The sequence below is a fragment of the Gavia stellata genome, chromosome 17 (genome assembly GCF_030936135.1).
Source record: "Gavia stellata isolate bGavSte3 chromosome 17, bGavSte3.hap2, whole genome shotgun sequence".
NCBI classification, from domain to species: Eukaryota; Metazoa; Chordata; class Aves; order Gaviiformes; family Gaviidae; genus Gavia; species Gavia stellata.
The window spans coordinates 590,564-603,527 of NC_082610.1; the positions used below are offsets into that span (position 1 = coordinate 590,564).

Here is a 12,964-nt window from a genome sequence, read left to right on the forward strand (position 1 = left end):
GCTGAGCACTCGGGGACGACCGTTGGGATGGAGCCACGGGATGACTTTGAAACCAAGTGACCATCACCCCAAGGGGCCGATACGAGACAGACCCTCGGTGCCAGGATCGTTCGCTGTGCCAGCTCGCACCAATCCCTCCAGCTGGTCTTGGCTGGGAAGACCCTTGTTCACAGCTCGTTCGGGCCACCGGATGCATTAAATGGGAACTTAATATCAAAATGTGGAAGAGCTACTTCTTCGGGGCTCCCTGGAAGTGGGAGCAGATGGGACTGTGCGGCGGGATGGGGTGCGTACAGACAGAAAAACATGGAGGTTTTTTCCTTTCCTTCTTCTGCCATGCCTAAGCTTTTAGGAAGAAACTTATCTGGGATCTGGGCTGGAAGTGCTCTGCACCGTGACAGGGATGGAGGCAGAGAGCTGTGGAACCGGCAGCGGGAGGAGGAGGAGGCTGCCCCAAGGATGTGCAAGGACCCTCTTCGCCTTCCCCACGGTGAATAAGACGACAGGCAAGGGGGTTTGGCAGGACGAGCTTTATTTGTGGCAACAGTGACCCATACACGGTCGCAGCTCCCTGCCCAGGCGCACAAGCGAAGGAGAAAGGGGGGCTGTCCTCTGCGTCCCACCCTGGTCCACCCACCCCCTTCCATGCAGTGGCCATACTGGGACACCCAGGGGTGCAGGCAGCAAGGGGACAGGGTGTCGCTCTCTTTCCCCTGTGCCACGTGCCCAAAGTGGGGACACGGGGACATTCTGGGAGAAGGAGGAGGGGGAAGGAGAAGCACCCCAGGGGGTGGCAGCAAGCAGGTCAGTGGTCATGCAGTGGTCAGGTGGCATTGGACATGGCGACGATGACGATGATGATGATGGTGACCACAGCGAGGGCCAGCAGCAGGGAGCAGATGATGTTCAATGCCTTGGCACGGGCGCCATGCTGCCGGGCACCCTCCAGATCCCCCAGCACCTTGCAGTCACGGGCCTGTGGGGGCAAATGGGGGGCTGGGGGGGGGAACCCAGTTGGGGGCCTGGCCCAGCCCAGGGGTGGCCGCAAGGTAGTGCTGGGGCGTCCGGGACGCATCGCCCCGGGGCAGGGGGTGAAGCCACTGGGCACATCCCGTTCCCCCTGCCTGCGGTCCCGGCTCTCGGTGGACAGGCTGGGGGGAGACAACTGGACCGGGGTGGGGGGGAACCGGATCGGGGGTGTCCCAGGGCAGGTTGGCATCAGGGGGGCCTGGGATGGGGGAGTCTGGATCTGGGGGTCCCGGGATGGGAGAGGGATCTGGGGCGGGCTAGGGCTGCGGGGGGGGAGTCGGGGGGGCCCGGGGTGGTGTGGGAGAGGGCTGGGTCGGGGGGGGCCGGATCGGGGGGTCCCGAGGTGAGGGAAAGGTCCGGGTCGGACTGGGTCGGGGGTCCCCGGCGGGCGGAGGGACTCCCCGCCCTGGGTCGTGGGGTGCCGGGGAGTGGGGGTCCCTGGCGGGGGGGGGCAGGATCGGGGGGGGCCTCAGCGCAGGGGTGGCGTCGGAGGGGGCTGGGTCGGGGGGTCCCGGGTCGGGGGGGGGGTCGGGACGTGTCGGGGGTGCCTGGCCGGGGGGGCTCGGGGGGGCGGGGGGGGCGGGGGTCCGGGGCGGCTTGGCCGGTCGGAGGGGACCGAGCGGGGCTGGAGCGGGGGTGGCGGGTGGGGGTCCCCGGTCCGCCCCCCTCACCTTGATGGAGAAGATGAGCGCGGGGAAGCAGAGGCAGCCCAGGTAGGCGAGCCCGTAGCCCAGCAGGACGTTGAAGAGGGACCAGAGCACGTAGTCCCGGGGCTGCCCGTCGGGGCCGGCGGCGGGGGTCGCCCCCCGCCCGGGGGGCTGCAGCGGGATGGACACCTCCGTCTGCCGGGGCTTCATGGCCGGGTGGAGCCGGCAGCCGAGGGGAAGGAGCGCCGGGGAAATGAAACCGAGCCCGGCCGGGGACGGGGACCGGCCCCGCACCGCCCCCAGCGCCGGCCCGGGCCCCCCCAGCGCGGGCGGGGCGGACGCACAGACCCCCCCCCCGGGGGGCCACCCTGGGGCTCGGCCCCCTCCTCGGTGGGTGGCACTGCCACCCAGGGCACGGTCACCCGTGCCCCTGTGCCCCCACCCAGCGTAAGCTGGCGAGTGTGGGGCAGCTCTGGGGACTCGGAGGGGACTCAAGGGGACTTTGGGGACCCAAAAGCCAGATGTCCCCTTTGGGGAGCCGCTCCCTTGGCGGCAAAGGGTGGGGGGACAGCACCGAGGTGGGTCAGGGACGGGTGTGGGCTTGGAGGACGGTTTCAGGGTGCCGAAATGAGGGGCAGGCGGGTGCACGGAAAGTTGGGACCCCCCAGCTCCCCCGCTGAGCCCCAGGTTCCTCGGCAGGGGCCGCAGAGCCCGGTGCTCCCCCTCCCCGCGGTGGCCATCTCCACCTGGGATGGGAGATAACAGGGGCAGCGCGAAGCACAGAAATTGGTCGGGGAGGGGCGCGGGGCTCTTAAGCACCCCAGAAGCCTGGGGAGGGCACGTGTGTTTGTATGTAACTACCGGCACCAACATGGCACCCCCTTTCCAAGCCCCTTCTCTGCTGCTCTTCCTCGCTCAGCCCTGCCTCCCTGCTCGTCTGAGTTATGGGGTAGCCCCGGCCCCCCGAGGTGGGGATGCTGGGGGGAAGTAACGCCTCCCAAAACCCCAAAAGCACATTTCCAAGGAGTAGGGTGGGAAAGGAGCTTTATTTGCTGTGAGCTCACCCCGTGGGTTTATGCTGAAGAGGGTCATCTCAGCCAGGGTGCACCAGGAGGGTGCCTGAGGACACCCCTTTGTCTGGTGGGAGTGGGGAGAAAGGTGCCACGGGAGCTGCACGTCTCCCCCACGAGCGAGGCGGGTGGGTTTCGGATGAGCGGGGTGGAGGGGAAAGAAAAACGAGGTGCCAGTGCCACTGTTCCTCAGCGGGACAGGGTTAGAGGTGGCTGCCCGCTTGCAAGCTGCGGTAGTACATGACCAGCAGCACGATGCAGATGATGGTACCCACGATGCCCAGGCAGAGCGCGGCGATGTTCAGATGCTTGGCCGTCCTCCCGTAGCTGCTGGCAGCTGTTGAGTCCTGGGCGATTTTCATATCTCGGGCCTGCGGATCGGGAGAGGGAGATGGGTAGTGAAACGGCACGAGGCAGAGGCGGTGGTGGTGGCAATGAGCCGAGGGGGCATCCCGGTCTCCCTCGCCATCGAGCAGCCGGCCTTGCCAAAGCCTGGCACCGGGATGCGCTGGGCTCTGCTGCACCCCCAAGAAACCCACCCCGACGCGGCGGAAATGGAGCTTGCGGCAGCCCGAGAGCACTTTCTTAATGGCTTATTAAAAGCCGTTATGCTTGGCAATGCGCTGCACAGCCCTCCTGGGGGGCCGGGGCAGCAGCGCAGGAGCGGGAGGGCTGGGCAGAAGAGGGGGGGTCCGGTCGGGAGCACCCACACAGCACTTGCCACAGTGCCAGCGGATGCCGATATGCGCCTCTCTACGGTTAGCAGGGCGGCCATTAAAAACGACTTGCTTTCAAGGTAATAAAAGAAAAGTGCGCAGGGAGCAGCCGTTTCTTATCTCGGGTAGGGGCAAAGCCTCGCGATGGTCTCGGGAGCGCTGCGGGAGGGAGCTGGGAGCCGGCTGCCCACCCTATCCCCCCGGCGGGAGATGGTTCGGGGCTCACTTGAGTCCGCAGGAGGAGAGACGGACCTGCCATGCTGCCCGGGGCCCCCTTTCCCAAAGCACCGAAGGAGGACGGGTGACCCTTGAACGGTGGCTTTTCTGGGAATGTTGGGTGTAGAGCGGCATGGCGGGGCTGGACGCGGAGGGAGGGAGCAGGGGGAAGCTCCCGTGGGAGGCAGGATGGGGAGCAAGGTGGGGACGGAGCAGTTTGGGGCAAGCTGGGGCAGGGTGGGACAAGATGGGACAGGGTGAGATAGGATGGGACAAGGTGGGACAGGATGGGATTTGGTAGGGTGGGACAAGATGGGACAGGGTGAGATAGGATGGGACAAGGTGGGACAGGATGGGATTTGGTAGGGTGGGACAAGATGGGACAGGGTGAGATGGGGAGGGACAAGATGGGACAGGAAGAGATGGGATTAGGGACGCCTGGCTTGGGGGCAGGCAGCAGGTGGGACCCTTGAGCGGGCACTGGTACGGGTGTGACTTTCCCCTCACCTTAACGGAGAAGATGAGCGCGATGAAGCCCAGGCAGAAGGGGTTGCAGAACATGGCATTGAAGAAGGACCAGAGCACAAAGTCCTGGGTGCTGGGGATGGGCCCCGGCTGAACGAAAGAGGTGACGGTGGGGCCGAAGGCGGTGGCTGGGGAGCCTACCCCGTTCCTGCCGTAGGGCTGCATGTTGATGCTGACGGACTGGGGGAAGTTCTCCATGGCAGCCGGGCACTGGCGGGGAGCAGGGGCACAGCCGCCCGGGCTAGTTATAGGCGAGAGGAAGGGTTTGCAGGGGTGGGGCCACCCTGCCCCAGGGCAGGGCACCAGGGCGGGCGCACCGGGTCTCTCGGGACGGGCTGCGGGGCAGGGTGGGCTCCCGGCTGGTCGGGGGCAGGGGGGTGAGCCGCAGTCCTGGGCACGGGCTGGGGGGCAGGTGGAGGGGGATGCCCATGTGTTGGGCAATGCCACGGGACGGGCGCCTCGCCTGTTCGCCTTTGCTTTTTGCCCTGTCGGGCTGATAAACAATTTCTGCCCTGGGCAGGTCAGAGCAGAGCCGCGCCGCTGACGTTACTCAGTCGCAGCGGGGACACGTGGCACGGGAGGACAGCAGGGACATGCTGGTGGGGAGGGCAGCCACCAGCCCCCCGAAACCCCCTCTCCAGCTGCAAACCACCCTCGAGGGCTCGACACCCATCCGCGGAGGCTAAAGCCAGCAGCAGCGGCGGGGAGGGTTTGCATGTTGGTTTCAGCGTCCATGACGAGGTCTTGCAGCTGTGATAAAATCTAGGGTGAGGGGTGGGAAAAGAAAGCTGAAAGCTTCAAAAAAAGCAACAGGGTAAAACCCATGTGAATCAAAAAAACACCAAGGCACAGAGCTACGAACTACAGCTACGTGGGTTTTGGAAACAGCAGCATCCTTCCTCTTCGGTGGCCGGCTCCTGGAGGCTGAGTGAGAGGCTGATAAAGGGAAACCCAGCCCTGGTATTTTTCTGAGAAACGGGTTTTTCCCCGCTCAGGAAGAGCAGAGGGTTTGTGCCGGGAGGAGAGCAAAGGCGTGCATCACCTGCGCTCGCTGCCACACGGGTTTTATGGCCATTGCGGTAATTTGGGTGTGGATCTGACAGTCCCTGCCCCTGATGTCACTTGTCCTGAACCCCCAGGAAATTAAAGATTTTTTTTTCCCCTCACCTACTTTGGTGGCCGCATGAGGCCACTCGTTGAAGTTCACGAGGTTTGTTAGGTCGTGGTGATCATTAAGGAATCACTGCAGGAAGAGGAGAGGCCGGTGGGCTGGGCAAGGGGATGGATGGAGGAGGGCGAGGGCTCGGAGGGGATTTCAGGGGGTGTTTGCACTCCAGCCCCAACGCCTGCTCTATGGCGCTGCTGAAAAAGCTGCTTGCAGGAGCACAGCGGGGGGTTCCCCATTTTGGGGTGCCGGGGTCCCTCCATGGGGCACCACCTGCTTCTCTGGCTCGTGCGGAGGCGAAGGAACCCGCGGAGTTGGGATGTCAGCCAGGGGCAACTGGCAGCCGCGAGGACCAAGTGCAGCCAGTCTGAGCATCCGTTTAGGGATCCCATTTCCTGCAAACCCCTGGCACAAGTGGGATCACAGCCGGTCTCTCACTGACCCGAGCTTGGCACCAACCGCCCACCGACATTCCCAACCTCCCTGCCTGCGTTTCCAGCTTTTTCATTTATTTGCCCTTGCACCTGAGCAAACGAGACGCTAGAAAGCAGAGAGACAAAGTTCAACCCACATTGCTGCGGTCGGCCGCGTGCCTCCGCCCGGCCCCGCTCCCGCCCGTGCCCCCAGCCCTTTGGGAGGTGGTTCAGTCCCCGGGGACGCTCGTGAGTGGGGCCGGGCAGAGTTAAGGGGATGTGGTGGGTGACAACTTTTGGGGTGAGCAGGAAGGCGAAACGCCGGGGTGGCGGGTGGCTCTTGCGCGCCTGGAGGGAAGGGTCTGCAAGGCGAACGCGGGACTGTTAGGTTTGCGGGAGGCTTGTTCGGCTGGGTTGAGAGCGGCTTGCTGGGTTACACGGCTCGCCGAGGGCCGGCACGGGTCCCGCCGTTCGCTAAGCGCTCACTTCTGGCAGTATGGCCGGGAGTTCAATGGCTCGGTGGCCGCTTGCCAACAGCCTGAAGCAATTGCCGTAAGAGCACGAACAAGCTGTCCTTGGAGCACCGCTGCCATACCCCTCCCCGCTGCAGGGTGTCAGCCCCTGAATCGGGTGAATTTACCCCAGAAAAAGGGCTTTGCTCTCCTCGCTTTCAAAGCGCCCCCCCCCGTGCCCGCTGTCCCACACGGATCCCTCCCGGCACCGGCCAGGACCGGGCACCGAGGGGCATCCCCATGCTGAAGCACCTCAGTTGCCCTTTGAGGAGAGACGGGAGGGTTTTGGGGTGGTGCGGAGGGTGAGGAGCTGCTTCTCCCTCTCTCACTCCGTCCTGCTCCTGACAGGGATATTGGACTGGGATCTCCCTGGTGGGTTTTTGGCTGCAGAGCATCCCTAGGAAGCTGTGCCCCAGGATTTTTTGTGTGCATTGGCTGATTGAGGAAGGGGGAAGAGCTCCTGAGGGGTACATGGGGAGCCCACACCCCTGTGCCAGCCCAGATGGGCGTCAGAACCCCTCGGGGCAGCGATGTGCCGCGAGAGATTTGGGCAGAACAAGGCTGGATCCTGCTCCCGCCGCGGTCAGGGAGAAATTGGGAAGAGGAAGAGGCACGCAGGAATGGGTGCGATCCAGCACACCCCGCTGGCGCGCTGCCACCCCCTTGTATAATAGGAGGCGGCTGCTGCCAGCGCTGTAACGAAGCAGCCAAGAACCTGAAAGCGCAGGGCGATGTTTGCAAGCAGGGGTTTGCTGCCCTTTTAAAAAACTTCTCGACCCCCACAGCTGGATGGGGACGTTTGATCCGGTATCCTGCTGGCGGGCATGCCGGTGGCCTGTGAGCCAGGCGGAGAGCGGACAGCCCTGTTTCGACCCGGAGCATGTGCTTGTTTGGTCTTACGGGAAGAAGCGGAGGAATAAATGATTCACCAGGAGGTCGGTGCCAGGGATCCTGCAACAAATAACCGTTGTGTTTTGCGGGCGGGATTTCTGACATCTTACTCATGAGCGCAGCTTCTTGGCAGGAGCCTGATGTTCTTGGGGAGAGAAGAAAAAAAAAAGGCTTTTTTTCCCATCCTCACGGGACCCCGGCCCCGAGGACCTGAGCCTGCCGAGGGCGAGGAGCCCAAAGGCTCCCAGCGAGCCGGGGAAAGGGGAAGCCAGGCCAACCGCATACTTGAAGCTCTGCCCCATGAACTTCAGCCAGCGTTTTTCGCGGGGTCTTGCCCGGGTCACGTCGGACACCGCCGAAGACGGGCAGCCGGCTGCCACGTGCTGGCAGCCCCGGAGGCGCGAGGATTACTGCCCGCTTCCCAGGCAGCCCTTACATCGAGGCGGTGGGGACGGCTGGCGTGAAGGCTTGATGCTGAAAAAGCTTTGGAGGGGAGGAGAGGGGGGGTCGCAGTCTCCCTTCACCCTAAAAGCAGCCCTGACCCATCTCTCAGGGCTGAGTAGCACAGCTCTCTCTCGCAGTAAGGCAATTTGGGACAGAGCCACACCACCCACAGCTTCCCCTTCCCTCTGGAAGCCTCTCCTGGCCCCCGCTGCCCCTCGCCCGGCTGCACAGAGGCATGTTTGAGCTCATCTCGCTCAAGCCCTTCGCACAGCCCCACAGCCAAAAATCAAGCTTGCTCTCAGCTCTGCTTGCTCCTACCCCCCTCCTGAGGGTCGTGAGGATGGGTCCTGCTGACACCCCGGCAAGGATGAGGTGCTACCCACATCCTTGGGATGAGCCTTACAAGCACTCTGCATCCCGTATGGATGCCTCTTCCCCATGAGTACCCGGGTTCACCGAGCCTGGCACATCCTTGAGCATCCTCTCCGTGATGCTCCGTGCCAAAGGACAATTTCTCTCTCCAGGCATGTCCTGAGGGTGGACGCCATTTCTCAGCCGGCCAAGCTGGGGTAGGGGGACCCCGAACCACCCCCTGTCAAAATGAAACCGAGCCAGGGGCAAAAGTGAAAGAAACCTTTATTTGAACCAGGTTTTCTCCAAACAAGGCACTTGTCCTTAGGGGTATTCTTAGAGGCACTTGGGACTACAAAAACAGAGCGAAGCGGCAAGCAGGAAAGCACGCTCTTTCCCTTTGCTACAGCCAGTTTTTGGGTGCTCGGAGGAGAAGTGTCTCCAGGCACTTCCAGGGAGGCCAAAGAGGGCGGCCATCAGAGCGGGCTCCATAGGGGCTTTGAGCAGCGAGGAAAGTGGGACAGGACCCCAGCGGGATCCGGGGGCCCGCATGGAGGACATCCCCCCGCTCCGAGCGGCGACCAGGGCTCCTGGCCGACGCGGGGGGGATGCTCTGCCTGCGGAGCAAGGGAAGGGCTAAGTGGGGCCAACGAAGGGGTTATGCTCCTGCTGGTGGTTGAAGAGGTTCACCACGGCGATGGTGCCACTAGCAATCAGGGCGATGACGAGGATGACGAGGAAGATGTTGAGCAGCAGGGCGGTGATGTTCAGGTACTTGGCGGTGGAACCGTAGCTGAGTGCTCCGCTGTAGTCGCCGAGGACTTTGCGGTCTCTGGACTGGGGGGAGGCAGAGGGGAGCGTCAGTGGGGTCGGGGGGAGCCAGCGGAGGGGGACGCACCGGAGGGCTCCAGGCTGCAGCTGGGTGGGAGAGGTGCTGGAGGGGCCGTGCACGCCTGAGCTGCCACGCTGGGCTGAGCTCCCCCCGAAACACCAGGAGTAGCCTGGGGTGCCAACTGCCCCAAAGCCCTGCCTTCCCCAGAGCTTCCAGCCAGGGCCAGGGCTCTGTGGGGCCAGGGGTCAGTGGAGTGGGGGCTTTGTGGGGTCCACTGGGCACCCTGGGGTGGGGAGCTCTGTGGGTCCCCGGGGCTCCTGGCTTGGGGGCTCTGTGGGGTCCCTGGGGCTCCTGGCCTGGGGGCTCTGTGGGGTCCATGGGGCATCCCGGGCTGGGGGTCTCTGTGGGGTCCCCGGGGCTCCTGGCTTGGGGTCTCTGTGGGGTCCCTGGGGCTCCTGGCTTGGGGGCTTTGTGGGGTGCTTTGGGCAGCCCAGGGCTGAGGCTCTGCGGGGTCTATGGGTCTTCCTGGGGTTGGGGGCTCTGTGGGGTCCATGGGGCATCCCGGGCTGGGGGTCTCTGTGGGTCCCCGGGGCTCCTGGCTTGGGGGCTCTGTGGGGTCCATGGGGCGTCCCGGGCTGGGGGTCTCTGTGGGGTCCCTGGGGCTCCTGGCTTGGGGGCTCTGTGGGGTCCATGGGGCGTCCCGGGCTGGGGGGCTCTGTGGGGTCCCTGGGGCTCCTGGCTTGGGGGCTCTGTGGGGTCCATGGGGCGTCCCGGGCTGGGGGGCTCTGTGGGGTCCCTGGGGCTCCTGGCTTGGGGGCTCTGTGGGGTCCATGGGGCGTCCCGGGCTGGGGGGCTCTGTGGGGTCCCCGGGGCTCCTGGCTTGGGGGCTTTGTGGGGTGCTTTGGGCAGCCCAGGGCTGGGACCCTGCGGGGTCCGTGGGTCTCCCCGGGGTCGGGGGCTCCGTGGGCTCCCCAGGGCTCCCTGACTACGGGGACCCTGCGGGGTCCGTGGGTCTCCCCGGGGTCCCGGGCCGCCCCCCGCCCTCCCGCCGCCCGCCGCGGGTGGGACCCCGCACCTTGACGGAGAAGACGAGCGCCATGAAGCCCAGGCAGCAGACGTTGGCGTACAGCGCCGTGCAGAGGGACCAGGCCAGGTGGTCGCGGGGAGGGGGCGGCGGCGGCGGCTCCACCGAGACGACGGTGCTGCGGGGCAGCCCCTCCATGTCCAGCCCCTCCGCCAGCGGCTCGTAGGGCGGCAGTGCCGGCCCCAGCGGGCGCGACCGCTCCATCCCGCTGCGCTCGGGGCTGCGGCGGGCGGGCGGCGCCGGGGGGAGGCGGTCGCCGGGCGGCGGTTTCGTTTCCCCGAGAGCGAGGATGGGGCGGGCCGGGGCCGCCCCGTCCGGGCCCCCTTGGCGGGGAGGAGAAGCCCCCCGCCCTCGCCCTGCGCGGGAAGGGAGATCCCCCGCCTGCCCCCTTCCTTCCCCCCGCTTCCCTCGGCCGCTTCTTCGCCCCCTTTACCCCTTTCTTTACCCACTTTCCCTGCCCCCTTCTTCCCTTGGCCCCTTCTTTGCCCCTCTACCCCTTTCTTTACCCCTTCTTTCCTTGGCCCCCTCTTTCCTTGTCCCGTCTTCGCCCCTTCTTTCCTTGTCCCCCTCTTTCCTTGTCCCCTTCTTCGCCCCCTTTACCCGTTTCTTTACCCACTTTCCTTGCCCCCTTCTTTCCTTGGCCCCTTCTTTGCCCCCTCTACCCCTTTCTTTACCCCTTCTTTCCTTGGCCCCCTCTTTCCTTGTCCCCTTCTTCGCCCCCTTTACCCCTTTCTTTATCCCCTTCTTTCCTTGGCCCCCTCTTTCCTTTTCCCGTCTTCGCCCCTTCTTTCCTTGTCCCCTTCTTCACCCCCTTTACCCCTTTCTTTACCCCCTTCTTTCCTTGCCCCCTTCTTTTCTTGACCCTCTCTTTCCTTGTACCTTTCTTTGCACCCTTCTTTCCTTGTCCCCCTCTTTGCCTTTTCTTTGTTCCCTTCTTTGCCCCCTTGTTTGCCCCTTCTTTCTTTACCCCATTCTTTTCCCCTTTCTTTCTTTACCACATTCTTTCCCCCTTCTTTCTTTGTCCCCTTTGTTGCCCTCTTCTTTCCTTGTCCCCTTCTTTACCCCCTTTTTCTTTGCCCCCTTCTTTCCTTGCCCCTTTCTCTGTCCCCTCCTTTGTCCCCTCCCGGGGTGGCTGTCTGGGGTCAGTCGCAGGCATTTCGGCGTGCTTGGCGAAGAAACCCTGAATGAGGTCCCTGCCACATGGCACTGGGAACCCCTCTTCCCTCCCCAGCTCCCCACTGCCGGCAGTTTGGATTTTCGGTGTGTGCAAGCGGTCGAGGCTGATGGGATGCAACTTTGCGGCCCCTGAAGTTTTCTAGCTCCATCAAGGAGAAAGGCTTTTGGCAGAAGAAGCCCTGGCTGGGATTATCGTCCCTTTGACATGGCGTGGCTCGCCGCTCCCTTAATTTTTTGGAGGGGGTTTCTTCCCGGAAACCTCGTCAAGGCAGGGCCGAGAGCATTGCTGGCACGGGGAGACAGGATGTCGTGCGAAGGGCTTGGGCTTATGCCTGCCTGTGAAATCCCCAAGATCCCACTGGTGCGGGGGGGAGAGTGGCTTCAGGCAGCACGGGGTGGGCTGCGGCTGGCTGCGAGCTCGTCCCCTCCGGCTCTGCCGCCTCTAAGGCAGCCCTTTACAGGGTCCAAGCAGCCAGGAGCAAACCCTGCTCTTGCAGAGGGACCCAAGCCCGGCTCCGACTGTGTCCCCCACAAATATGGGGTGAGGCTGGAAGGTGCCACTTGTTGGGGACATCGTTTGGGACCCGGGAAAAGCCCCGTGCCGGCTCCCTGCGGTGGGGAGGGCACCATCCCCCTTAGGAAAATTCCCTTCCCTATTATACCAACCGGTCTTTATAGCGTGACAGTGTATTAACTTTGTTAGTACATCTTCATTCACGTTATACACTGTAGTATAAGGAGGTAATAAAATTTTACTGGCAACTCTGGGATTGTTCATGCTTAAATAAAACAAAGGGGACGACAGCCCTGCCCTGGAGAGAAGGACTTCGCTTCTCAGGAGCTTCAAGCTGCCCATGAAGGGTAACAGATACCCCGGGTCAACCACGATCAGGCCAGCATCCCAGCCCCTCTGACGCGTCTTTGAAACCCTGCCAGCATCGTCTGGCATCATAGACCAGTAACTCTAGAGAGCCTTGTGCAGCGATCCCCTTCATCCCAGCCTCCTCCTCCTCCTCCTGGCTCGGGCAGCCCTGCAAGCCCCCCGCCGCCCCAGCCCGCTGCAGGATTTGGTGGGGGCTTGCTTCCCAAGGAGGACCGAGCTTCCCGCTCTGCCGCTTTCCCCGCCTGTTTGTCTACATTTGGCTTAGTTACGAGCTAATTAACCTTCCACAGCCGTAAGGGAGCTGAGCGCAGGGAAACGCAAACCAGAGCACTGGTGCCCTCTAGTTTTCCCAGCTGTGAATGTATTTTTATCTCCAATAACTGATTTCTCACATGTTTTTGTCCCAGCCCCAAGCTGCAGCGAGGAGGAGCTGCTGCCTCAACTTCTGGAGCGGGGGAAAGAAAAAATTTCCAATGTTTTCGCCACTGTGCTGCAGAGGGCAAAACCAGCCTGTGCATCGGTGAAGTGAGTTGTGGCCAGTCTCAGCCTGGCTGAGCACAGGTGTTCGGGGGGGCGCGGGGCCGTGGCTCCAGGGAGCAGCCCTGGCGAGCGGCTCCTTCAAGGCGAGGCTTTGGTGGCTGCTGCCATAATTAAGCCTTACTGTTAATTACCGTTAGGCTTTGCACAGGGCGAGATACAGCCCTGGCGCTTCCAGAGGGCCCCCCTGGCAGAAGCGGCCTTGGGCCTGGGGGGTCCCTGCCCCCAGCGAGGGGATCCTGGGGGTGCCTGCCCCCATGGGATCCCTGCCCCCAGCGAGGGGGTCCCGGGGGTCCCGCCCCCCCGGGATCCCTGCACACAGCGAGCGGGGGTCGGGGGATCCTCGCCCCGGTGAGGGGGATCCCGCTCACCCCCGCGGGCCGCACCGGGCCCCGCAGCCCGCTGCCGTGGCCGCGCGGGAACGTACCATCCCCGCCGCGGGGGGGAGAGGTCGGGCGGCGGCCCCGCCGAGG

The 12,964-nt window shown here is 64.0% G+C and overlaps 3 protein-coding genes across 3 annotated transcripts; all 3 read right to left on the reverse strand.

Annotated features, from left to right (window-relative positions):
- Positions 1–536: 536 nt before the first annotated feature.
- LOC132318483 (dispanin subfamily A member 2b-like) lies at positions 537–1,886 on the reverse strand. Its single transcript, XM_059826000.1, has 2 exons — positions 1,701–1,886; positions 537–976 (listed from the first exon to the last, which is right to left on the reverse strand). The coding sequence occupies exons 1-2, from the start codon at positions 1,884–1,886 to the stop codon at positions 824–826; spliced, it is 339 nt and encodes a 112-aa protein (XP_059681983.1). The 3' UTR covers positions 537–823.
- A 1,063-nt stretch (positions 1,887–2,949) lies between these two features.
- On the reverse strand, positions 2,950–4,401 carry LOC132318505 (interferon-induced transmembrane protein 1-like). The gene is made up of 2 exons (XM_059826065.1): positions 4,186–4,401; positions 2,950–3,117 (listed from the first exon to the last, which is right to left on the reverse strand). Exons 1-2 carry the CDS (start codon positions 4,399–4,401, stop codon positions 2,950–2,952), a joined length of 384 nt encoding a protein of 127 aa, XP_059682048.1.
- A 3,846-nt stretch (positions 4,402–8,247) lies between these two features.
- On the reverse strand, positions 8,248–10,099 carry LOC104263620 (dispanin subfamily A member 2b-like). Its single transcript, XM_059825983.1, has 2 exons — positions 9,887–10,099; positions 8,248–8,816 (listed from the first exon to the last, which is right to left on the reverse strand). The coding sequence occupies exons 1-2, from the start codon at positions 10,097–10,099 to the stop codon at positions 8,616–8,618; spliced, it is 414 nt and encodes a 137-aa protein (XP_059681966.1). The 3' UTR covers positions 8,248–8,615.
- Positions 10,100–12,964: the final 2,865 nt, after the last annotated feature.